Source organism: Pelodiscus sinensis, chromosome 4 (assembly GCF_049634645.1).
Source record: "Pelodiscus sinensis isolate JC-2024 chromosome 4, ASM4963464v1, whole genome shotgun sequence".
NCBI lineage: Eukaryota > Metazoa > Chordata > Testudines > Trionychidae > Pelodiscus > Pelodiscus sinensis.
The window spans coordinates 124,468,277-124,494,111 of record NC_134714.1 but is presented as its reverse complement, the minus strand read 5'-3'; the positions used below and the strand labels follow the sequence as shown (position 1 = coordinate 124,494,111).

General features: G+C 44.9%; 1 protein-coding gene across 2 annotated transcripts in view; it reads left to right on the top strand.

The window, feature by feature from the left end:
* Positions 1 to 370: 370 nt before the first annotated feature.
* The window catches only part of LOC102456823 (NACHT, LRR and PYD domains-containing protein 3-like), a 35,746-nt gene continuing 10,281 nt past the window's right edge, over positions 371 to 25,835 (top strand). Inside the window, exons 1-7 of one of the 2 annotated variants that reach the window (XM_075928356.1) lie at positions 371 to 904; positions 3,021 to 3,118; positions 3,614 to 3,915; positions 8,000 to 8,015; positions 18,011 to 18,297; positions 19,021 to 19,158; positions 20,554 to 22,306. In XM_075928356.1, the coding sequence (XP_075784471.1) occupies positions 3,636 to 3,915; positions 8,000 to 8,015; positions 18,011 to 18,297; positions 19,021 to 19,158; positions 20,554 to 22,306 (2,474 nt within the window). In that variant the 5' untranslated portion in view covers positions 371 to 904; positions 3,021 to 3,118; positions 3,614 to 3,635. Of the gene's footprint in view, positions 905 to 3,020; positions 3,119 to 3,613; positions 3,916 to 7,999; positions 8,016 to 10,433; positions 10,600 to 17,995; positions 18,298 to 19,020; positions 19,159 to 20,553; positions 22,307 to 25,835 lie in introns of those variants that run through there. The other variant, XM_075928355.1, reaches the window with a different exon arrangement.

Below are 25,835 nucleotides of genomic sequence, written 5' to 3'. Positions count from 1 at the left end.
CAGGGGGATCAGGTGACCAGTGTGGGTGCTAAGGCCTGTCCTGGCACTGCAGACTGTGCTGCGCCCTGGAAGTGGCCAACAGAAGGCCTGGCTCCTCGGTGTGTTAAAGGAGAGGGGAGAGAGCACACAGCGTTCTGTGCACTGCCCCTGCTCTGCACACTAGCTCTGTACTTCCATTGGCTGGGAACATGCTGCTGGCTGCTTTTGGGGCAGGAGAGGCAAGAAATCTGCTTTAGCTCTCCCTTTGCATGTCTGACCAGGAGCTGCTCAAATTAAATCCCTTCTGCTCCAGCCCTAACTTCCTCTGCCCAAAGTCAGAGCCCCCCTCCTACACTCCAAAGCTCTCATCCTCCACCCCACCCTGGAGCCCGCACTCTAGTCAAATTACATTGGGCACCAACAATTTCCTTCAGCTGGGTCACGAGAAAAAAAAGTTAGACGACCCCGGCTCTAGGCAAACCCTGGCGTCCAAGTTTTAAGACTTGAGATGACGTGTGTGAGGGTGGTAAATCTGTGGCTGAAGTAGATCAGAGTATTTTATGGAACTAGTTGATCTCTTTTAAATATATCCATCGATATTGCTACTGAAGCCGTGAATTCCTGGGTATATGCTAGATGTTTCTTAAGGCTGTTTTGTGGCTGTCCTGTCTCTTATTGCACTGTTTTGTGTGAGGAGTAAGATTGGAAGACAGTATTTTCTATAACCAGAAAAAAGGAAGAGAATTAAGGCGAATTCAGTGTGGAGAGAAAGACAGGAAGCGACTTTCAATTATTTTTAGAAAGTGAAACAAAACTTCTTGACTTTTGCCACCTTGTGCAAATTGTTTGCTCGTTCCGAGATGAAGAGAAATTTATCATAATTCAAATTGAACAAACTCTCTTCAGTGCTGCCTGGTACTGCCTGGTAAGTTAAACGGGGAATGTTTTACTTGGTTACTGCCTGGTCCAATTGGGTTTTGCCTTTTAAAGGACAGAATTGGGTTGTGCTCACGGAAGTTCATGTTACTGTCTATATTTTTGTTAGTCTCTAAGGTGCCGCAGGACCATTCGTTGTTTTTTCAGGGTTTTTTTCAGTTACAGGCTAACATGGCTGCCCCTCTGAGACTTACAGTCCTCTCTCCTGTGAGGAGTGAAGAACATGGGGAAGGTGCAGCTCTCTTGTGCAGCGGTTCTTGAACTATGGGCAGAACTTCCATGGGAGGCGTGGGAATGTGCGAAGGGAGGCGTGAGCTGTGGGGTAGAGCGGGGAGGGGAGCTGGTGTGTTTTTTAAGAGCTCTGTCTGTCAGCCCCAGGTGGCTGTGGCTGGTGCAGAAGGGCTGTGCAAACTTGGAAAGTAGTTATAAAGCAGACAGCTGGAGCCTCACTGCCTAGGCTGGGACTCTCCTTCCCCACCCCACCCCCACCTCAATCCCTCACCAGGAAGCAGCTGGGCTCAGACCTTCCTCCTCTCCACCATAGTCCCTCAGCTGTAGGCAGTGGAGTCTTTGCTGTGAGCCCCAGGATGGCAGCAGCAGGGCAGAAATAAGAGCAGCATTGGGATGCTAAATCTGCTGTGAACAGGGATATTGATGAATATAATTTTTTGCATTGCTTCTGTCATGGCTCCTTCTCCACTCTGGCATGATAAATGCAGAAATGGGGGCCAGCAAGTGTACCTCAAAACCTTATCTACCAGGCTTTGGTATAAAACTTCCCCCCAAAATCTTAAAACCTAGATTTTGGGAATAAAACTTCCACTGCCACCACCCAAATTAATTAAAAAAAACCCAGGGGAGAGACCATTAGGGAAAAATCTCACCCCTAAAGTAAAAAACAGGACACCACCATTAACCAATACCATGTGCAGGACACTGCACTTGTCCTTGTTGAACCTCATCAGATTTCTTTTGGCTCAATCCTCCAATTTGTGTAAGTCACTCTGGACCCTATCCCTGCCCTACAAGGTATCTACCTCTCCCTCGGTTTAGTGTTATCCTCCCCAATCCATTATCCAGACCATTAATGAAGATGTTGAACAAAAGTGGCCCCCGGACCAGCCTCTGGGTGTGGATAAATCTCTATAATATTATCATTCTCATGTAACTTTGTATTAAGATCTTGTCCTTTTAGACATATCTCTGTTAAGTGTTCTTATAGAATCTCTCTAACATTTCTCCTATAACTTTGTATTAAGAGAAACTTTCCTTTTTACATATATAGATCTTGTAAGAAAAAAATGTCTTTTGAACTCTCCCCTTTCCTTGATTGCCCTGTTGAAATGAATGAGGTATGAATGGAGAATGAAAGGTGAGCACCTCCAGCAGCAGTTGCAAGGGTGGAGAGGGGCTGGGAGCCAGATCCAAGACAATACCTGTAAAGTGAACTCATTAAGAAGACTGGACATACAGACCCCTTGGGAGTCCAGCAGCAAGTGCCTGCCCTTGGAAGAACTCCCTTTGAAGCAGCAGTACTAATTGGCTGCATGAGAGGGATAAATATGAGGCATCTTGCAGAGGGACCCGGGGTTTTCGTCTTGTCAACATGGGACCATCGATCTGGATCGGCAGAAGCCCGGCTCCAGCCCTCCCCCATCTAACTCACCTGGCCGGTGCAGTTAGGGGGAACAACTTTTGGTAACAAGAAGACAGAGTGTGCTTGTGTGTGTGTGAGTGCATGAGTGTAATGTGTCATATGCATATGATAAGTATTGATTGATCTATGTATGTTCAATAAATGTGGCATGTTGCCTTATCCCCCTGAAAAAGATCCCGGGTGCTTCTTTTAAGCACAACATGGGGTATTCTGCTCGATACTGGCTGCCAAATAGCCATCAAGCTATTGAGTATACCCACAAGGCAAGCTGCAAGCAGGAATAAAAACCAGATGAAAAGTGTGTGTGTGTTAGTACTAAGATGAATGAAAAAAACATGAGGGCTACTACCGAAATTCAGAGCGCTCTGAAGTTCAGCTTTAACCAGAAATGTTTTACATTTTCTTTACTGTAGAAATGACCTTTGAGCAAAGTGTTTTGGCTTTCTAGATGCTCTGGGTGCCTGTGTGTGAGCACTGAGAAGACGGGGAGAACCATTTAACTGAGGATTTTACCAGCGGTTGTTTCCCATAGCTGTCTGGCTCACGGTAAATGCATCATTACCTGGGGAGAAGCTACTTGTAATCAGAACAGGTTACAGCTTATACAGTTGTGAGACCTGCCAGAATTGGCCTGAGTCAGTATTTCAGAAGTTACAGTTGCTGCCCTTCATCTTGCAGCTCTGATACCCAAAATCCGCTGAGAATGTGCAAAGCTAACAGTGGGTCTCAGCACACAGGCCCTCGTGCTCCAGGACGGTGATGTACAGATTCTGGTCTGTATTTGGTTGTTTTCTGAAATATTTTAATTGGGAAGAGAGGCCTGCTTTTGTGTTCTCAAATCCATTGGGATGATACATAGTATTACTATCATATCACCTCCTACCTCTTCAACAGATTTTGCAGACATTCACTCCTGAGAGTCCTTTGTGAGGCAAATCACCGAGAAATTATGAACCTGGACATTGTATTTCTTTCTCCTATGTAGAAAATATTGCAATTATTCCATATTAATTATTAATAGCAATTTACATTATATTTTAGTTTTGATTCCTGATACCTGGTCATGGAAAACAAAAGTAGAATCAGTGACCTGCTTGTAAGTGCCCTTGACGACCTTTGCCAGGCAGACTTGAAAAGATTTAAAGACAAACTCTCACACTCTGCCTTTGAGGGGAAGCGTCCCATCCCCCGAGGTCTGCTGGAGAACGCTGACAGGATAGATACCAAGAACCTCCTGATGGAATTCTATGGTGGAGCTGCTGCCGTAGAGGTGACCATCAATGTTCTCACTCAGATCAACCTCCGAGAGTCTGCTGCAAAACTCAGAGCAGAAAGTGAGAAAGGTAAGAAACCTAAAGTTGCAAAAGAACCTGCGAGTCTCCCAGAATCTCCCTCAGGGCAGCAGCAACAGGAGCAGAAAGAGGCTGGTGGCAGGAGTGACAAGCTCTGAGTCCCAGCAGGAAGCCAGAGGATACAGAGCAGAGATGCTCAGAGTGGGCCAGAGTCTCTGAAATGTTCCACTCCCTTTTACCACTCAGCTGGCTCAAGGGGAGCAGGGACAGCCTGTAACTCTCTGTCTGAGGAAATCCCCAGTGTGGGGGAGTCCTCAATGGCTGTAGAGCCAAGAGCAGCCCAGAGCCAAGTATCTCGGGGGAGCGGAGGGGTAGAAGTAACCAGGGTGCATCCCCAGCTGCAGCACAGTTTGATGGGGACCAGTAGCAGCAGGCACAAGTTAGAACAGCCTCTAGGCTGCTATAACTTATGCTCGGGCTGGGACAGAGAACCAAGTATCTGTAACTAGAAGCTGATCACAGAGGAGAGCCTGGCCCAGTATGTTATCAACAAACAGCTGACAGGCCCCATAAAACCCTTCTGGGATTCCAAGGAAGAATTTTATCATCGAGGCCATTTTCAAAAATGAAACACAATCAGTGCGATTCAAACCACCAGCAATTTTTCTGTGTCTATATTTGAGACGGGAGAGAGAGGGCACTTTCTTCCCATAACGGAGTGATTAAATAGCGAGCAAACCTGGAGAGCTGCAGTCTCTAAAGTCCCAGGCTGCTTTTTAGTGTCCCACCCAAGTGTGAGAGTCAGTGTCTGTGGGGATCCACTCAAGTGTTGGAGCATGTGCTCTATGATGGTGCCAAATCCAAATGTCATTGGTCATTCCCATTCCTCTCCCCACTATCCCACTGTCCCTGGGACACTCAGCTGGGTTGGTTTTCCCTGGAGTTCCTGGGATGGAACGCTCTAGGGCTGGCAGTGTGGTTCTCCCAGCGGTCTTTAGAATTCACTTCCCTGGACCATCCCCCAGGGTATCTGCACTTTTGCCTTTGAGGCCCTCCTGTGCAGCTTCAGTAAGCTCTATGGCCCACTACTGACAGGGAGAGGGACACTCGAGGGCATGTGTGGCCCCTCACCTCAGCAGGGACTAGGGCCAGCACGAGGCTTTAGGGGAAATGGTGCCTTGGAAGAATTTTTATTTTGATGTTGTTCTGCCAGCTGCATCTATCCAGGGTGCCTCAAGCCCCTACCTTCATCCCGCAGAAGAGGCAGATGGGCTGTTTCAGCAGCCCCACGGGGGCAGACCATAGTTTGCAGGGCCACTGTACACAGGTTTGGGACAGAGCTAGCTCTCTAGTGGGGTTCTCGCCTTTCTCCTTCCCTCTCCTGCTTCTGCTGTGCCCTAACCCTCATCCTACACATCACCCTTCCCCTAGGTGAGAGGGCTCAGAAACAAATCATGGATCCATTCTGCGAGGGAAGGCAGAGCGGAAGATCTTGTGGAAGCCCAGATCTCAGCTCAGGCAGAGGCAGCTTCCCTACTCCCATCTGGAGTGGAGCAGGTGAGAGATGAGCGGGGCAGAGGATGCCTGCTATGTCGGGCTCTGGGTTTCATGGCTCCGACTCACTGTCGGGCTGAGGGAGGCAGCATGTCCTGGAGGGGAGCCGGGATGTTCCGCCACATGCAGCTCCTGCAGACAGGCTGAGTGCCTGGAACACAATAGATCCTCAGCCCTGCACCTCCTGAAGCCCCAGCAGCCAGGCCGGGCAAGGCAGCCCCCATTTGCCACTCCTCACCTTCGACCCCATCAGCTGCATTGCACCCTGGGGAGCCAAAAGCACCACCACTGCTGTGATCGCTGTGCTCTAGGCAATCGCTCTCCCATAAGGCCAGTCAGGCCCACAGTCTCCTCCAGCCACCCTGAGAGCTGCTGCTTCTCGGGGCTGGTCCCGTCTTGCTCTTCACCTGCTGCTTGCCAGGTTGCTGGGCTCCTCCAGCTCTGAGTGCCCCTTCTGCGGCGTGAGGGAAAATCTGGCACACGCCTACCTAGAATGCGCTAGATTGCAGCCCCCTTTTCCGACTCCTCCGGAACCTCTTGCTAAGGGTTCTGGCTGCACTTTCCCCCTCACCTTTTCCTTTATGCATACCCCATCCATGGCTCCACAAATTCAGAGACCTCCTCGTCAACCTCCTCCAGGCCATGGCGAAAGCCGTCATCTATCACACCAGGAGGAGGATGCTGGAACAGGGGGGCTCTGTGACTGTGGGGCCTATTTCTGCTCCTCTCTAGTCTCACACATCCGGGCAGAGTTCCTCTGGGCAGCGTCCACTGGCTCTCTGGACAGCTTCGGGGAGCAGTGGATGCTATCTGGGGTTCTCTGTTCTGGGTCCCCTTCTGATTTCCTCATTTTAAACCTATGACCCACACCCCTTGACGCAGTTTTTCATCATTTGTCCCCCGTAATCAATTGTATTCCAGATCTAGTTGTCCCTCCCACAAGGCTAGGAGAGAGGCCTTTAAAAGTGGATGGATGCCGTATTTCAAATAGTGACTCACTACAGTATGATACTGCCATCTGCTGAGGGTGATTCAATAACAGTGATCATCCACTCCTCAGAATTAATTTTAGTGATTCTACATTGCAGGGAAGACCCTATGTCCAAGAGTCATTAAGTACATAGGTAGCATGTTTTATGCACAATGCTGATATGCCCAGGTCCTGATAGGAGAAAAGGTGACAACACAGCTGGCTTAGTGTCCAAGACATGTACACAAGAAACAAATAATCAACCCAGTGATTACCTGCCAAGATAGTGAAAGAGTAGGCTGAGATTCCCACTGAAGGCAGAGTTAAGGTTATTTGGAACCATGGATTGAAAAGCTTTCACTCTAATTTTTTAAAATATAATTGTATTTGTTTATTTTTGTAACACTAGTGCTGTTTTAAGACTCATATTATCTACAGTGAAGAGATAGATGAGAACACTAGAACCTGGAGATGGTGATAGGGAAAATTCTGACATTCAAGGTAGGAGATTTTGAGGACAGGAATTGGACAAATGATCGGAGCTTCAAGGTTGCTTAGAAATTGGCAGCTCTAGGTTCTGTCCGTTCATCCTCTTTTGTTTTGTCCTTCTCAGGGGAACATTTTGTGAGCCGGCACCGAGTAGAACTGATCCAGCGAGTCTGCATGGTGGACAGTATCATAGACATGCTGCGTGGCACTGTGCTGGATGAAGAGCAATACGAGAGCATCCGAGCTGAGAAAACGAATCCAGAGAAGATGCGGAAGCTGTACGAGTTCATGCCGAGCTGGAACTGGGATTGCAAAGAGCGGCTTTACCAGGCACTGAAGGCCAAGCACAAGTTCCTCATTGCAGAGCTGGAGAGGAAATAAATACAGTCAATAAAATGAGCTCCCCTTGTACCCATGGGTCTGCACCTCAAGTCTTTTCTCTGGGATACGGATGAGACACTGGCAGACCAGGGGCCAGGTCATGCCAAGTCCCAAGCTAATTCACTTGAATCAAACCCTGAGCTAGATTCCTTTCCCCCACAAACTGGGGCAGACTTTAACTTTCCCTCCTTTTCCCCTCCAGAATTCCAGTCTCTTAGGGGTCTGGAACATCCCAGGAAACCATGCGGGAGGGGCAGGCTTGGCTAGCATGGCTGAGGAGTAGTAGTTGGAGAACAGAGTTTTTGGTCAGGTTTTGGAGAGCCTATCCATCCACGCTCCTGAGCTAGATGACTTGAGGAGGGGAAGGTTTCACAGGTTATGCCTAAGGATGGTGTCCTGGAAACATGTAGGGGTTGGGAAATTGATGCTTATGGATTCCCTTTACTTGTAAGGAATGGACATTTAGGAAATGTCTACGCTATGAGATAAAGTTGAATCTACTATGTTTAATCTGGTTATCCAATTTTGTGAAATCAAAGGTCCATGTCTTCACTACGGGAAGAATTGAATATAGTCCAAATAGCGCGTCCCCATTAGGGAATGTACTATCGACTCAGACAGTGAGTTCACCAGGGGTAGCTTTACAGTCTGGGCTATGCTCACAGTGCCTGCTGGGATCCAGTCTCTGGAGAGGGTGGTTATGGGTTCATGTCACCAGCTTTCCATTAGGCACGCGTCTAGACTCTCTCCCCTCACTGGAGATAAAAGTAAGGCCTTTTTCTGCCCTGGTTGCCCATGCAGATGCAAGAACAGTGGAAGCATGAAGACTGGTATACAGCAAACAATCATGATTATGTTAAACCTAACTCTAATCTGTTAGCATTGTAAAGTCAATGGAGATGTGTTCTGTGCAAGGCCAAATGTTTGCTTTAAAGTGGGCACTTTACAGCAGGTCCACAGAGTTCGCAGAGGAGCATCAGGATGCACTTAGATCAGAGGCAGGCAGGAATGGTAAAGAGCCAGCTAGGGCAGGAGCTTCCAGGTGTTCAGAAGGCTGGGATAGGAGAGGGTGGCTTCCCTCTGTGACTGGAACCCATAGATTCCTGGGACAGTGCTTCTTTTCTAGCCAAGGCAAGAGCTTACAGGCAGGAGGGGGAATGGGGCGGGGCAGCTTCCTGCTAGGTTCAGCACACGTGGCCTCCAGGGGCAAGTGCTTCTTTCCCAGTCCTCCTGCTTCACCTTCTTTCCCTCCTCTATCACCACGCTGCCCTCCACGCTAACTAATTAGAACTACCGTTACTCCTCCTGCAATGAGGAGTAACGGTACTTTAGTGTGTACTTTAGGAACCTCCCTAATACCTGCAATGAGGAGTAATGGTAGTTCAAATTAGGAGTTTTAATTCGAACTACCTAGTCCATGCCGTGTGTAGCCACGGGCAGGTAGTTCGAACTATGGGGCATTTAAAAATGGCGGTGCCCGGGAACATGCAACTGAAGCCTGGGATATTTAAATCCCGGGCTTCATTTGCAAGTTCGAATGCCTGCATTAGCCACCCTAGTTCGAACTAGGGTGGCTAGTGTAGACATATCCCCACGCACCTTTGAGTTATGTATATTTGTGTGCATAAGTCCATTTCATATAGCATGGGAGAGGGGGTGTTCATCACAGTGTACATTTAATCTGTTTATTCAGCACTCTCCCAGCACAATGGCACGTGCGTGCCAACAGAAGGGGAAGCCAAGATTTCTTTCAAATATTTCTCCTTCTTTTTGGTGGAAGGTCTGATAAGCAGACTTATTACACTGTATTAATGCCTTAATCTTCATCTTCCTCGTTTGAACTCTGGCTCTTTTTCCTCATGTCACACTATGCCCTAATTTACAACTGGCTCAGGGACAAGCGGAATAGATGGATACTCAGATATGAAGAACAACATCTCAGCTTCACCTAGCGTCTGCTGATAAATCTGATTTTTAAAAAAATCCCACCTGGATACCTTGCTAATCAGCAAATAACAACATTTTTAAAACTCAGCTGTTTCGCAACTGCCGCAGAACCCCACTCCATGACTGATATGTGGCCTTAGGGTGATTCCTAAAGTACACATATTGTGACAGTAGGTGAAGTTTGTTACGTCTACACTGGCAGCTTCTTGCGCAAGAACTGTTTTGTGGAAGAGTTCTTGTGCATGTGTTTTTGTGCAAGAGATGTGCTTTTGCACAAGAGCATCTATGGCAGTATGGACACTCTCTTGTGCAAGAAAGCTCTGATGGCCATTTTAGCCACAGGGATTTCTTGCGCAAGAAATTCATGTTGCCTGTCTACACTGCCCTCTTGCGCAAGAGGGCTTATTCCTCATGGGGAGAGGAACAACTCTTCTGGGAGAAGCCCTGTTTTCCAATGCTAGACTTTAAATTTACTTGCACAAGAATGTGCGTGCAGTGAAGACACCTGGCAAGTTCTTGCGTAAACAGCCTCCAGTGTAGACGTAGCCTTACAATATACAATACCATATAATACAATACAATACAATACAATAAATAATTTAAAATAGTAAAATAGTATAATACTATAATATAATATAGTAATTAGTAATATAATAAAACAACAGCAACTGAGCATTCACATTAACCCTATTTTGAAACAGCAGTTTTGAAATAGGCATTATTCCTCGTAAATTCAGGAGTTATATTTTGAAATAGACAGCGCCAAATGAGAAAATAAGCTATTTCAAAATAGCATTGAAATAAGATACACGATTTGTTATACATATGTCCTTGTGCTCTGGGAAGGGAAGGGAGCTCACTGCACAAACCCCTGGTACTCACAGGAAGGGAGCTAGCATGCAGTAGGGGCCAGTGTCCAGCTGGGATACAGGGCAGTGCAGTGGAGAGTTGACCTCAGGTGTCTGAGGCAGGGGTGGGGTCTCGGGTAGGGTAGGGGTCTGGTCTCCTCAAGCCAGCACTTCATGGCCACGCCCCACAACAACAACAGACAAGTGGAACCCCCTCAAAAATAGCCCCCCAAGCAAGCAGATGGAGACTCTCTGGCACATTGCGCAACTATGTTCCCCCCCACCCCTGTGTTCCTGTGTAGTAGCCCGGCTCAGTTGCAGCACTGAGGTGAGTGAAGGGTTAACGCAGTAACTGCATTTCTGTTTCACTTTCACTTCTGAGTTTTTCCTCATTCAGGGCAGACTCTGCAGGGGGGGTGCATGGAAGCCGGGGCTGCTCGTCCTGGGTCCTGGGCTCTTGTCTCTCTCTCTTAGGCCCGAAGTACTGAGAAAACGGAGGCACAGAAAGGAAGCCGGATCCCACTGTCTGGATGCCCCTGTCTCACAGTAAGTGCCTCAGAAACAAAAGACAGAACTATGTAGCACTTTAAAGACTAACAAGTGCCTCAGGTTCTGTGACTCAGCTCAGGGCCGCTTTGTACCGGCCATCCTTGCTATAAGTCCAAAATCTGTTCCAAAAAACTCATAGTGAAACAACCTAAAGCAAGGAATTTTTTCCCCCATGTCTGACTTCCATTTGCGCAAATTGGGGTGAGGTTTTTTTTCATGTTGTAAGAGTGGGGAATGGGAGGACTTATAGGCTGCATCTAGACTGGCAAGTTTTTCCACAAAAGCAGCCACTTTTGCGCAAAAACTTGCCAGCTGTCTACAATGGCCGCTTGATTTTGCGCAAAAGCATTGACGTTCTACTGTCCGAATTCAGTGCTTCTTGCGCAAATGCTTTGACGTTCCCGTTCGGGCAAAAGCCCTTTTCCGGAAATGTTTTTGCGCAAGAGGGCCAGTGTAGACAGCTAAAAAGTGTTTTGCGCAAAAAAGCCCCGATGGCAAAAATGGCGATCGGGGCTTTCTTGCGCAAAACCGCGTCTAGATTGGCACGGACTCTTTTCTGCAAAAAGTGCTTTTGCGGAAAAGCGTCCGTGTCAATCTAGACGCTCTTTTCTGCAAATGCTTTTAACGGAAAAACTTTTCCGTTAAAAGCATTTGCGGAAAATCATGCCAGTCTAGATGTAGCCATAATGTATCAGTTCCTAAAAGTGTCGACGACTTTAGTGCAGAACTGCCATACCGGTGTGACTTAAAGCAGGGACGCTCTGTATGGGTATGTAGGGAATTAGCTCTTCCTACAGTTCTGGCCTGAGGGAAAATGGTACTGGAGCAAACTTTTATTTTGTTGCTTCTGCTTCCCCTTCTCTGGAATGGTACCTTTCATTTCCCTTGGCCTCCATAGGCTCCACCCCAATCCAGTGCCCACTTTGCCATTAACTCCTCTCTTCTTCTGCACTCTAACTCCTATACTCTGCCGCCTGCACTCCAACACCTGCATTTTGCCACCTTCAGCCCAACCTGTGTACTTCCCTCCCTCCTGTGCCTCCAGCATCAGCCTAGCACTGCAAATGTCCCTACCACACTGCTTCCCTGCCCAGCACCCTCCCCACCACACAGACCTCCCCACATTGCCCAGTGCTCCTCTCACAGTCCCCCTACAACTGCGCTGCACCCCATATTCCGGAGGACATTCTGCACCAAAACATTAAAAGTTCTGTACAGTAGACAATATAAGAACTAGGGGCCACCAAATGAAATTAATAGGCAGCAGGTTGAAAAAAAACAAAAGGAAGTTTTTCCTCACTCTGCGCATAGTCAACCTGTGGAACTCCTTGCCAGAGAATGTGGTGAAGGCTAGAACACTAACAGGGTTCAAAAAAGGGCTAGATAGATTCATGGAGGTTAGGTCCATCAATGACTATTAGCCAGGATGGGTAGGAATGGCGTCCCTAACCTCTGTTTCTCTGGAGGTGGGTGACAGGGGACGGATCAGGTGAGGATTACCTGTTGTGATCCCTCCCTCTGGGGCATCTGGTGTTGGCCACTGTTGGCAGACAGGATGCTGGGCTGGATTGACCATTTATCTGACTCAGTATGGCCGTTCTTATGTTCTTATTTTAAAATTCTGTAACTTTTTTTTGGTCAGTTGTAAACATAGGGTACTGGCAGCACTGAGGTGGGTGATCACACTGCAGCCTTCCTCTCCTCTTCCTTGCCTTGCTAGGATAGGTACGTGGCAGTAAGATATCTCTGTGTTCATCTCAAAAGTCCACAGGGAACCATTTTACAGGATGGCTGGGATGTCAGCCATGACCCCAAATTCATTTGAGTGACAAAAATGGAATAGCTGATATTAATGACTGAGTGCAGCCCTCATCCACGCCCTTGTCTGCCTCGACTTTGGGCCAAGTTTTTGTCACCAAAAACTGCCTTTTGGTGATCAGTGAGAGCATTGACACTGCAATGCGATTTTTGATGGGGGGAAAACACCCAGTTTTGGCAACAAAAAACTTCCACCTCGGTGAGAGACTTTTGTCTTTTCCCCTCCCTTTATTGTTGGCAAAGAGTCAGCGTGGACTCTGCTGTTTGGTTTGTCAAGAGAACTGGCTTCAGCCAGTGTCTCACAATGCCTGTCCTGATGGCTGTGCTCAGAGTTCTGTGATCTGTAAAAAGGTGTCACAAGGAGGAGGGAGAAAACTTGTTCTTCCTGGCCTCTGAGGATAGAACAAGAAGAAATGGGCTTAAAATGCAGCAAGGGAGGTTTAGGTTGGACATTAGGAAAAAGTTCCTAACTGTCAGGGTGGTTAAACAGTGGAATAAATTGCCTAAGGAGGTTGTAGAATTGCCATTTTCAGTTTAGAAAAGAGGAGACTGAGAGGGATATGATAAAGGTCTATAAAATCATGAGTTATGTGGAGAGGGTGAATAAAGAAAAGTTATTCATTAGTTCCCATAATATAAGGACTAGAGGACACCAAATGAAATTAATGGGTAGCAGGTTTAAAACTAATAAGTGAAAGTTCTTCACACAGCGCATAGTCAACCTGTGGAACTCCTAGCCAGAAGAGGCTGTGAAGGCTACTGGGCTACATGGACCTTTGGTCTGACCCAACACGGCCATTCTTATGTTCTTATGTTCATCTGTGGAGATATTTAAGAGTAGGTTGGATAAATGTCTATCACGGATGGTCTAGACAGTACTGGGTCCTGCCATGAGGGTAGGGGACTGGACTCGATGACCTCTTGAGGTCCCTTCCAGTCCTAGTATTCTATGATTCTGTGGGTGTGTCTAAACTACACCCCTCTGTTGCCAGAGGGATGTAGATTAGGTACTTCAAAAGTGCAAATGAAGCCTGGATTTAAATATCCCACGCTTCATGTGCATAAAGATGGCTGCCACTTTTTTCGAAATTGGGCTTTTTTGAAAAAAAAAAAAAAGCGGCAGTCTAGATGGGGATCTTTTGAAAATAAAACCCTTTTTCGAAAGATCCTGTAAACTTCATTTTATGAGGCATACAGGATTTTTTGAAAAAGGGTTTTATTTTTGAAAGATCCCCATCTAGACTGCCACTTTGTTTTCGAAAAAGCCTCGTTTTGAAAAAAAGCGGCATCCATCTTTATGCAAATGAAGCACGGGATATTTAAATCCCAGTTTCATTTGCACTTCAAAGTGCTTCATTTACATCCCTCTGTCGACAGAGGGATGTAATCTAGACATACCCTATGATTCTAGGACCTGTGCTGACACGTGCCACTCCCGCCCTCAAAGCTCATGGAAGTATCTTACAGCTGAGGGAGCTGCTTTGTTTGGGGAACAAACAAGAAAAGAGCAAATCATTGGACTGCTTCTGTTCTGTCCTGCTAGGAACACAGTGGCAGGCAGACAGCTGCTGCAGGAGGAATGCTGGAGAGATTGCTTTGCTGTTTTGACTTTCCTCAGCACAAAGAGCTCACAGAGCTACTCCTAATGCTGCTCCCAGGGCCTGGGAGAACAGACTTTTGCACGTGAATAGATTTAGGTCCCTCCTGATTTTTCACACTTGAATAAGCAGAATCTCATTCACTTTCCTCCCCAGTTAACTTTTTAAAGAGGGTGGGAGAAACAAGGTTTATCTGCAGGCTGCTTGATTCTTCATTGTATATCAGCCTAGTAAACAAACTCCATCAAAACTTGGTGGTCTTTTGAGATGTTGATTTTCCATGAAGTTTTTTTGTTAATGGGAGCAGAGAACACAACAGGGAATAATTCTGTTTTGTCTTATTCAAAAGCTGAAAATGCAAGGAATTGGACTAGATGACCTCTAAAGGTCTCGTCCAGTCCCGTGAGTCTATGATTCTAATTGTGGAAGACCTAATAAATACAGAGGAAATTCATTTAGGCTGCTGACTGCAAAAAGGACACTGTAGTACAAGACTACTCAACTTTGGAAGCTCCGAGGGCCACAATGATACTCACAGCACATGCCGAGGGCCACAACTTGTGTGGTTGCATATACATACAAATATATATGCAAATAGCATCTTTCACACTGACGGGCACGAATATAAAGTTTAAGGCAAGACTGCACAATATTCAGGCCCCATTTAAGTGAATTCTGCTGATATTAATAAAATGCAATATTTACCTGATTTACCCCCCATACGACAGCACTTTTAATGAGCAGTGACAGTCCAGGAATTTAACTATTATAACACATATCAAGAGAAGACCATTATATTGGTTCACTGTTGTGGAGTGTGTTCCCAGTGGAAGCCAAGTTCAAAGGATCCCACCTGTGGGCCACATGTTGAGCCCCACATAAAACCAAACTGCACCGCAGGCTGCAAACAAATGGCCTGCAGGCCGTATGCAGCCCACAGGCAGCATGTTGAGTAGCCTGGCTGTAGTATATTCCCCTGGCTCTCTAGGTCCCACATTAACCAAAACCCCACACTAGGCCCAGGGTCTTATGGAATATCTTTGTCAGAAGAACCCAGTTAGATTTTACTATAACATTTATTCAATTTGTTGGATTCATTTAACTCTAAGACAGTGTTTCTAAAAGTGTACCGCAGAAACACTTTAACTGTCTGCCCCGGTTTGTTTATGTACCAGTGCCATGGCCAGAAAACCTCGCAGCTCCCATTGGCTCTGTTTCATCCTTTGCAGCCAAGGGGAACCACGAGAAGCGGCATGGGCCAGGCCACTGCTTCCTGCAGCTCCCCTTGGCTGCAAAGGATGAAACGGAGCCAATGGCAGCCGTGAGGCTCCATGACCGCAGCATTGGTACATAAACAAACTGGGGTGGCCAGTTAAGGTGTTTCTGAAAGTGTGTCCACAATACACTTTCAGAAACACTGCTCTAAGATATATAGAGAAAAAATGCAGAAAGCTTATCTCCTTGGATGTACTGAGTTGTCACTGAATGCAAAGTTTCAGAATGTTTCCCAGATGTTGAAATTAGATGACAGATGTATTTGTATTTTCTCTTATAACCAGGGTCAAAAATGTCCGCTGATCCATCACAACTCAAGAGCATCTTGGTGCTTTGTCCCTCTTGAGCACTGAGAATGAAATTGTCGGGTCTTTGAACTTGATGACATCATTCATGACTTTGCCACAGCTAAAGTGGGAAAAAATTGTTTGAGTGTAGTGAATAGAATAAATGTGTTCATTTTATGTAAATATGAATATAGATACAATTTTCTGTGAATATGAATAGGATTTCATCATTCTTTTGCAATATGTAATTCATAGTTAGGCCCTTCTCTCCCTCTAGTCTTAGGCCCCTCATAAATTCCAGCCCTGGCTGGGTGTACCTGGAGTCCTTAGCCAGCCAGCTAAGGAGTGAGGAGCTAGAGGGAAAGAATCAGGGAAAAGTCTGCTGGGCCCAGCATGGGGAAGGTGCTGGAGGGGAGTTTGTGGGGAGAAGCATGTGGAACCAGCATGGGGGAAGGACAAAGACTGCCATCCCAGTACAAGAAAGGGCCAGAGAGGAATCTGTATCGCAGCCACTGAGGTGACAGCACTAGCCTTTTGTGGCACCCCCTGGCTATGGCCCCCTGAGCATGGCCCCACTTTGCCTGGCCGTAAGGCTCTCCCTAAGCAATTGTAATTTTCTATAATTCCCCTCTAAACCATTTAATAGTGTGTTCAGAGGAAACATTTTAAAACTCTCTGTTTGGAAGCTTTGATCCAACTTTTGTTTTACCTCTCTGGATAAGGAATTGCAGACACGACAAACGCCCAACTTTCACACACATTTACAGTAGGTCTCAGGCCTGGGCTATGTCCACATTTAAAATAAAGGAATTTTAAAGTTTATTTCCCATTAGCGATCATAACTGAAAATGTGTGTCCTAGCCCAGGCTGGCTAATAAGCTCTCAACAGCAGACGCCCTTTTGAAATACAGGGGTTCATTCCAACTCAGTCAAGGCACTCGCCTGTACCAGCGTTCATAATGACAACAGTGAGCCAGTTTCCTGGGGGTTGCTGAGGCAGTAATGGCAGGACTTACCTGACTGGTCACTGGCAGGTAGCCCTGTCAATAAACTACTCACAGTGACATGCCCAGCAGTAAAAGTAACTTAAAATTTCTTACAAGTACTGTCCTATTGCAAACCTGGGTCCCTGGCAACTCTTTGAATAGCTCCCTGCTGGCTTTTGCTGCAGCTCAGCCAGCCCCTGCCAGACCTGTGCACCTGGACACAGCTGCTTCCTTTCACCTCTGCATGCACCCCTCCAAGAGTAACATTTTGTAGTTAGCCCCTGGGTCAGCACTGTTATTTAGAATCCGACTGTGCCCATGGGGCTGCTTCATATGAACACAGCTGGGTAAGGTGGAAAGGACACAACCTCTCCCTGGTGATTCACATGAAAGCTTGGCTACAAGGCTTTGAGTGCCATCCCAGAAAGCCTGGGCATCAGTAAATGCTTTTTCCATAGGGGTGTAAAGATTTACACAGAGCTGAGATGATTTTCACCAGCCCTGGAGTTTCCCAGCTCTGTTGTCTGCCAGCTCTGCTCTCAAGATACTCAGCTAGTCCCTTGCCACTGGTATAAGCCCTAGGCAGGCACCACCCCCTTCCCATTTTCCCCATAGCTCTTATCTCTTGTCTATTGTTCCCCCTCCACTGACAGAGCCAGGTTTCTTGTGATCAATAAACCATTTGTTTTCTCTCCTGTTTGGTGGGGGTGAGCATCTGAGCAGCACATCGGGATTGTAAAAGGGGATGGAATCTATCCACAGTGCATCTGTGAGATGGAGAGAGAGAGCATGAGCAGGGCAGACATGTCCCGAGGGGAAGTGAAAATCAGTATTGCCTTAACATCAACTAAATGGCAGGCTCCTCCTGCATGTGGTATTCCAGGAGCACTTTTTAGTAGTGTGGGAGGGCTGGGGTGGGGGAACCCAGGCCTGCCCCACTACTAGAGAGCCCCTAGGTAGTGGCAACTAACAGGGTTTTCCCCCTAACCCTAATGCAGCAGCCTTTTCCCTGTGCCACTACCTTAAACACTCCCTTGTACTTTCTGTCTGTTATCTGAGCAAATCTTTCCTGCTTCAGTACATACACTCTTTCCATTGTTTAGTCCTCCACTCTCCAGAAACAAACTTCCTTCCTCCTCTCAATCCTTCACTCTTCTCTGCCTTAGCTGAGGGGAAACCTTTTAAAGTAACCCAGCAGACCTTAATTGGCTGCAGGTATCTGATTAACCTGCTACTTCAGGCAATCTCTTAATTAGACTCAGATCCTGCCTGCCTTGATTATATGGCAGCAGTCTCTGGCAGTTTATTCAGACTATTTGGAAAACCATTCACCCAGTTTACAGTATGTCTGCCCTCTACCATACTAGTAGCCAGCTGCCCTGGGTTTCTCGCACATATTAACTATGAATGGTGGGACTTTGCATTTTAGTTTTGCTTTCTGATATCTGATGATGGAAAACCAAAGCAGAATCAGTGGCTTGCTTCAAACTGCCCTTGACAACCTTCCTCAGGAAGATTTCAGAAGATTTAGAGAGAAACTCTCACATTCTGCCTTTGAGGGGAAGGGTGCCATCCCCAGAGGTCGGCTGGAGAAAGCTGACAGAACAGACACTAAGAACCTCCTGATGGAATTCTATGGTGGAGCTGCTGCCGTAGAGGTGACCATCAATGTTCTCACTCAGATCAACCTCCGAGAGTCTGCTACAAAACTCAGAGCAGAAAGTGAGAAAGGTAAGAAACCCAAAGTTACCGTAAAATCCAGGAATGTGCCCTGGGGCAGCAGCAACAGTAGAATGAGAAACAGGCTGATGACAGGAATGGCATTTTTAATTGAAACGTTGGTTTTCAGTCATAACTTTTTGACTTTCGTGTTTTTTATTTGTTTATTCTAGCCAGGTTAGGATTTTCTAACATGTGCATGTAAAATGGCAGGCCAGACTGGCAGAGACTCTGGGGTTTTTCCACCTCCCTCTGTGTGGTGTTTTAGATGCTGCTTGTGATTATTAGAACTGGGAGCTCCGGCTGTTGGGAGTCTGGAAGCACCAGGAACAGGAAGGAGGGGGGTGGAGATGAGCCAGGGCTGAGTGAGAGCTACAGAGGGGTGCAGCTGCAGCTTTGCAAAGAGGTTTCACCTTTGTTAAATAAAGGCCTGTTGAAGTTTGTTAGTACCTTGCTTGCATGATACAACACTCTGCAGTGAGTGGGGTTGGTGGCTTGCCAGGATTATCTGGATAGCTCTCATTTCCCTGCCATTGCTGGTGTCTTAGATACTGGGGCACCTTGGTCCCCACTGTAGCACATAATAGTCTCTTCTCCTGTGGGCTGTAATACTCTGGGCTCATTTTAGTTTTTGGATTTCATGTGCAGGTGTTAGGGAGGTGTTGGTGCCCTATTACATGTGGGATGTCAGACTACATGGTCTGTAGTATTCTCACAGTTGATCTCCCTTGATAGTTTTTTCAAAGGCGAAGAAGAAAACAGCAAAGATTGAAGAAGGAAGAGGGACCGACCGACAATGGGATCAGGAACCATGTGCAGAGATACATCATGCCAAGGAGCAGGGATTTAATAATCCCTCTCTGAAAGGCTCTGGTAAGACTGTTCTTAGCATACTGCATCTGTTTTTTAGCCCAGTTATGCTAGAAAGAAGCATCTTAGATGAGGAGAGCTCAGAGAACAACAATAAATACAATTCAAGGACTGCACTATTGACCGACAAAGAAAGAACAAATATACTAAATTGTTATGACCAAAATCTTTTAGAGGGATGAATGCCACATGGACACATTGCAGAGCTGCTTCCTATGAAGAAGCCATTTCTGCACATTTATTGGGTCAATTTACCCTGTATTAGGAATTGTGTGATGACTATTTGTAGAAATGCTTCACATGTGAATACTGCTGAATCATTTAATGCCTTTTGCTTGGTCTGTGAGCTTCCACTCAGGCTAAAACACTTTTTTGTTTGTTTAAAACGTGCTCATATGGTTTGTCCCTGTGCACGTGGCCTGCAGACTGGTTTAATGGTGGCGATTGTTTAAAACATTTTAAAACACGTTTTAAAATTCCTAACATAGCATTCTGAAATGCTGCTGGAGTACTGTATGGGAGCAACTGTTCATGTGCCTCAGGACCCCTTTTGTATGGGCCAAGCCTCCTTTTTGGACTACCTCTCCCACAATGCACCATGAGGCTCAGCAACAGAGAATACTGTGGTGCATCATGGGAGGTGTAGTAAACATAGGGATCTTGGCCCACTCAGGAGACAAATCCTTCATAAGCAAGGGGGCTGTCCACTGAAACAGTAGCACTCCACTTCCCATACTGCTCTGCTCAGGATTAGAGATGGGCCCTGACTAAATGCTGGTGTCCAGTTCTATCCTCCAGTGTTTGAAGAGGCAGGGGGGAAGAAGCAGAGAAGAGTATCCAGAGATGAGAAAAACAGAAAAGGGTTAAAAGAGCTGATGAATGAGAAAGGAGAGAAAAACATAACCAGGAAGCAAGAAGAGAAGTAGTTAAAAATAATAAAAAGGAAGACAAAAGGTACTGCGGGGAAAGGGAGAAGAACAGAAAAATAAGATGTAAACTGAAAGAAAAGATGGAAATTATCCTTATTTAGAAAAGCATTTAAGCAATTCTTAACTTTAAGCACATGCTCAAATCTCACTTATTGTGTTAGGACTTAAATCTGTGCTTAAGTGCACTGCCGAATCAGAAACAAGGAGAGAGATGATCATGGAGAAAATAATTAAACTGTAAAAATCAAGATACTTTTTTTAACATGTAAAATTCTAGCAAAATGTCAAGTTGCATGATGGTGGCAATGCTGGGTGAAAAGGGAAGGAGGTGGTACAGAATAGAAAGAGTAGGTTGCATTTTCTCTGGTTCAACTTCTGGATATAACCAATGAATGGCAGTTCACATGACCTTTGTTGTAACAACTGTACTCAGGCTGTCTAATGCTTCACACCATTGTCATTGAATTAGATTACCAGAAGAAATATAGAGAACATGTACAAGATGAATACCAAGTAGTAGAAGATAGGAATGTTCACCTGGGTGAACATGTCAGTTTAGACAAAAGATACACAGAACTGCTTATTGTAAAGGAACGTCGGGGGCGGGAGGAAAAAGAACATGAAATCATCACCAGAGGAAGGAGACATGCAGAACTGATGGCTCAACAAACCAATCTCACTCAGATTAGTCTTTTATTTGATCCTGATGGAAATCGACAAAGCCCAAGAACTGTTGTGCTGCAAGGAGTTGCTGGGATTGGGAAAACAATGACAGCGAGAAAGATCATGTTGGACTGGGCAGCTGGAAAACTCTATCGGAAAAAGTTTGATTATGTTTTTTATATAAATTGCAGAGAAATAAAACATATTATTAAAAATCAAAGTGGTGCCAAAAATCGAAGTGCTGCCGATTTGGTTTTGAACAATTGTCCTGATGGAGGAGGACCAATTAAAGAAATCTTTGAGAAGCCAGAAAAACTCCTGTTTATAATAGATGGTTTTGATGAATTAAATTCCTTGCTAGATATTGATGACATTAGCCTGTGCACTGACCCATTTGAGAAGAGGCCAATGGAAATCATCCTGTGCAGTTTATTGAGAAAGAAAGTTCTTAAAAAATCCTTCTTGCTAATCACCACAAGACTAACTTCTCTGGAGAAATTACACCAGATTTTGAAATTTCCACGTTATGCAGAGATCATGGGATTTTCTGCAGATCAGAGGAAAGAATATTTTCAGAAATACTTCTGTGATGAAAAGAAAGCAACACAAGCCTTTAATTTTGTCAAAGAAAATGAAGTACTCTTTACTGTGTGTTTTGTTCCCATTGTATGTTGGATCATTTGCACAGTTATAAAGCAACAGATGGTAAAAGGGGAAGATCTCACACAAACTTCAAAAACAACCACATCAGTATATTTACTCTTTTTGACCCGTTTGCTAGGTGATCACTTCACTAATGCAACATGTGTGCAATCATTTAAAGTTAACCTGTGGGAGCTTTGCTCATTGGCTGCAGATGGAATTTTAGAACGGAAAATACTGTTTGAAGAAGATGACCTGAAAAAACACAATTTATCCGTGTCTAATATTCACACTCTCTTTCTGAATCAAAGTATTTTTCAAACAGATACAGAATGTGAAATTTTCTACAGCTTCATTCACTTGAGTTTCCAAGAGTTTTTTGCAGCGTTGTATTTTGTGCTAGAGGAAGACGAAGAAACAATAAAAAAATCATTGATGTCTAAGAAAGATGTGAATCGTTTGCTAAAAATTTATGGAGCATCAAAAAATAATTTGATGCTAACAGTACGTTTCTTGTTTGGTCTCCTAAATAAAGAGAGACTAAATGACATGGAGGAAAAGTTACATTGTAAAACATCATCTGGAATAAAGGACGATTTATTGAAGTGGTTTGAAGCAGAAGCTAAAAATATCTCCTCTCTGTCCTATAAGACCTATGAGGAACAGCATGGCCAGCTTGAGTTGTTTCACTGTTTGCATGAGAGTCAGAAAGAAGAGTTTGCAAAATGTGTAATGGATAGTTTCCAAGAAATTAGAGTGGAACACATTAGGCTCACAACAATGGATGAAATTGCTCTTTCATTCTGTGTAAAGAACTGTTGTAGTAAACAGTCACTCTACCTATGTAATTGTACCCTTGGGATTGGAGAACGAGAAGAAGAATGGAAAGCAAAGCTACGAAAACGCTTATTTCCTCTGTAAGTATCACAGTTTAATATAAATCCTCATAGTGATGTTCTTGTCATGTCACCATTTATTATGCTCCCTTTCCAGAGCTGTATAAGATAGTTGTAGGTTTGTCTTGGTCTTTCCAAGTAAGATGAGGTTATGCTATCCCTCTGGGCCTGGAGGATCAAGGTCAGAAAATCTCAAGATTCCTGGGTAGGCAGGAATAAGGAAGTAACCGTTAAGCAGAAGGACCTAGAAAGAAGCTGGGGTGCATTAGCTTCCTGGGAAACTAGAAGGATGAGGAAGCAAGTTGCTTTGAATTGACAGAGGTTGCTTAGCTAAGTACTTTTCAGAATTGAAGAAAATCAACTTTCTGTTGAAGAGAGATTTTAAAAATACTTTTTATTTTGCTTTGTTGAATTTAAAAGTGTGTTTGAGAGCTCAGATCTCTCTGGTCTAAAGGGCAAAATAACCAGAGACTCTGCTTGGTCCTGAAATCATGGGCTCTTGAACACATTCGGTATATTTTAGCTCAGCAAAGGATCCTTACCACACAATGGCATAATTTTATGTTGTTCATTTAAACCATACTGTTGTTATAAGTGCACACATCTCAGAACTGAACTCATTTAGCACCACCTAAACTCTTAGTTTCTGGTGCTCCATTGTGTTAGAGAAGAAACAGGTGACCCAGGAGCAGATGGGGTAAAAAGGAACGTGCCCATGCACATTTACCTCGGACATTCAACACAACATCCGAATGGCACCAATTTGGCACTAATTACACCCTTTTATCTATTTTAGTATGTCTATCACTACTTTCCCTAAAATCTTATTAGTAATGTTAACTCCTACACAATGAATATTAATAAGCAGGTGATGAATATCCCTGCCCCTAATTACTATTTACATAATTTCTTATTAAATCAACACTTCCCGACACTACAAACTTTCCAAATCAATAGGTTACAGAGATTACAAGAGATGTAGCCCTGAAAATATCTTATACAGTGCCAGTGAGGGTAAGTAAAAGACACAACAAAGAAGAGCAACTGCATGCTTATCTATTTTTCTAGGCTACAAAAATGAAGGGAAAGAGCATGTTTATACATTAGGAAGGATAATACCTATTTTGGCTGGATGCTTAATCTATCTTTCCAAACTGTAGAAATAAAGGGAAAAGACATGTTCAAGGGTAATGCTGTGGCTGAACTCCTTAACCACCATTGTAAAGCCATCCCATTCCCTCCTCCCAAAAAAAATAAAATGCTTGCTTCATTCATTAACATCATTGCAGCAGCTCCCTTCTCTGTCACAGCCCCACTAATCACTCAAATTTGAGACTAGAATCATTCAAATTTGAGACTAGAAAAGACTATTGTAATCATCCTGTTTGGCCTCCTACATAACACAGGGCATAGAATTTCACCAAATGAGCCTGGAACTATGAAAAACTTGGCCACACCCATGGTAAGTGGACATCTGGCTAACTAAAATCATGCAGGGCCACAAAAAGTTTCTGGACTAGGGCATGCTAGACAAGAGAGTTTCAACCTGTAGGAAGACATCTAGGCTGTGTCTACACTGGCGCATTCTTGCACGAAAATGGCTGTTCTTGCGCAAAAACTTGCCGCCTGTCTACACTGGCCGCTCATTCTTGCACAAGTAAACTGACGTTGTACTGTAAAAAATCAGGGCTTCTTGCGCAAGAACTCTTGCTGCCTCTCAGGAATAAGCCCTCTTGCGCAAGAGCTCTTCCAGAAGAGGCCAGTGTAGAGAGGCAACATGAATTTCTTGCACAAGAAGCCCCTATGGTTAAAATGGCTATCAGAGCTTTCTTGCGCAAGAGAGCGTCTACACTGCCATGGATGCTCTTGCGCAAAAGCACATGGCAGTGTAGACGCTCTCTTGTGGAAGAATTTTTGCACAACAACTCTTCCTCAAAAGAATTCTTGTGCAAAAAGCTGCAAGTGTAGACGTAGCCATAGACTTAATTTAAAGATTTTATGTGATGGAGGATCCCCTATATTTCTTGAAAGGTTATTTCAAAACCTAATTAATTAAGATTGTGTATCTTAGTTCCAGTTTCAATATTGAAATCTACAACTAGTACCCATCAATTTTGTATTGCCTTTGTCTGCTAGATTAGAACCTTGTCTATGTCTACACTACATGTTTCTTGCACAAGAAGCCTTTTGTGCAAGAGTTTTTACGCAAAAATATTCTTGTGAAAGAGCATGTCCACACCTTAAAGCACATTGCAAAAGCAATGTGCTTTTGCGCAAGAGAGCGTTCACACTGCATGGCCATCAGAGCACCTGTGCTTTTTCCCATAGGGATTTCTTATGCAAGAAACCCCTCTGGAGCATCCATACTTGCCTTTTTGCACAAAGCTGTAGCACAAAAAGGAGTTATGCCTTGTAGAAGGCGGTTTACCTATGCCGGAAAAAGCCCTCTGATCTGCCATTTTATTGTTCATTTACTTGCGCAAAAGCGCATTTGAGGTGTGGATGCTCCATGGGTTTTTGCGCCAAAACAGCTGTTTGCCTAGAGATTCAGAGAGCTCTATATAAGTGACCTGTCCTGTCCTACAGCCTGATCAAAGGAGCAAATGTGGTAGAGCTGCTCAGCCCCTTGAGCAGCTGAACAGCAAAAGGAAAAGATGTAAAGATAAGAAGCTGGGTCTGTAACACCTGGGAGAGAGGACAGTCCCTCAGTGTCACTAGGAGGCCATGCAGAGGAGCAGCTGGAGAACACTAAGAGCAGGCATTGCAGGAAGTACTTACTGCCCATGAAACCCTAAGTGAGGTAATCTTTGGCTGTCTGATTGGCCAAGTCCTTATTTAAGCCCAAGAGTTGTCTGGGGAGTCACACAGACTCTGGCCTGATGCAGTTACAGACTTGGCTTGGTCTCCTGATCTTTGGCCTCCCTATTCTGGGTTTGTTTTCCAGGTTTTTGTTTTCCATATTTACATTCAGCTGTAATAATGCCACTTCAGTCACTACTAAGCTACAGAATTTACATGTAGATCAGTCTCTCTGGGCATGTCTATACTAGGAAATTATTTTAAAACTAGCCAATTAGCCCATCATAAGACGGGATTTTCAGGTCTCTCCTCCACGTGAAAAGTGGCAAGGTGATAGTGAACAGCCAGCATGGATTTGTAAAGAACAAATCATGTCAAACCAATCTGATAGCTTTCTTTAATAGGATAACAAGTCTTGTGGATAAGGGAGAAGCAGTGGATGTCATATACCTAGATTTTAGTAAGGCATTTGATACGGTCTCACATGATATTCTTATCAATAAACAAGGTAAATACAACTTAGATGAAGTTACTATAAGGTGGGTGCATAACTGGCTGGATAACCGTACTCAGAGAGTAGTTATTAATGGTTCACAATCGTGCTGGAAAGGTATAACAAGTGGGGTTCCGCAGGGGTCTGTTTTGGGACCGGCTCTGTTCAATATCTTCATCAACGATTTAGATATTGGTATAGAAAGTACGCTTATTAAGTTTGCAGATGATACCAAGTTGGGAGGGGTTGTGACTAATC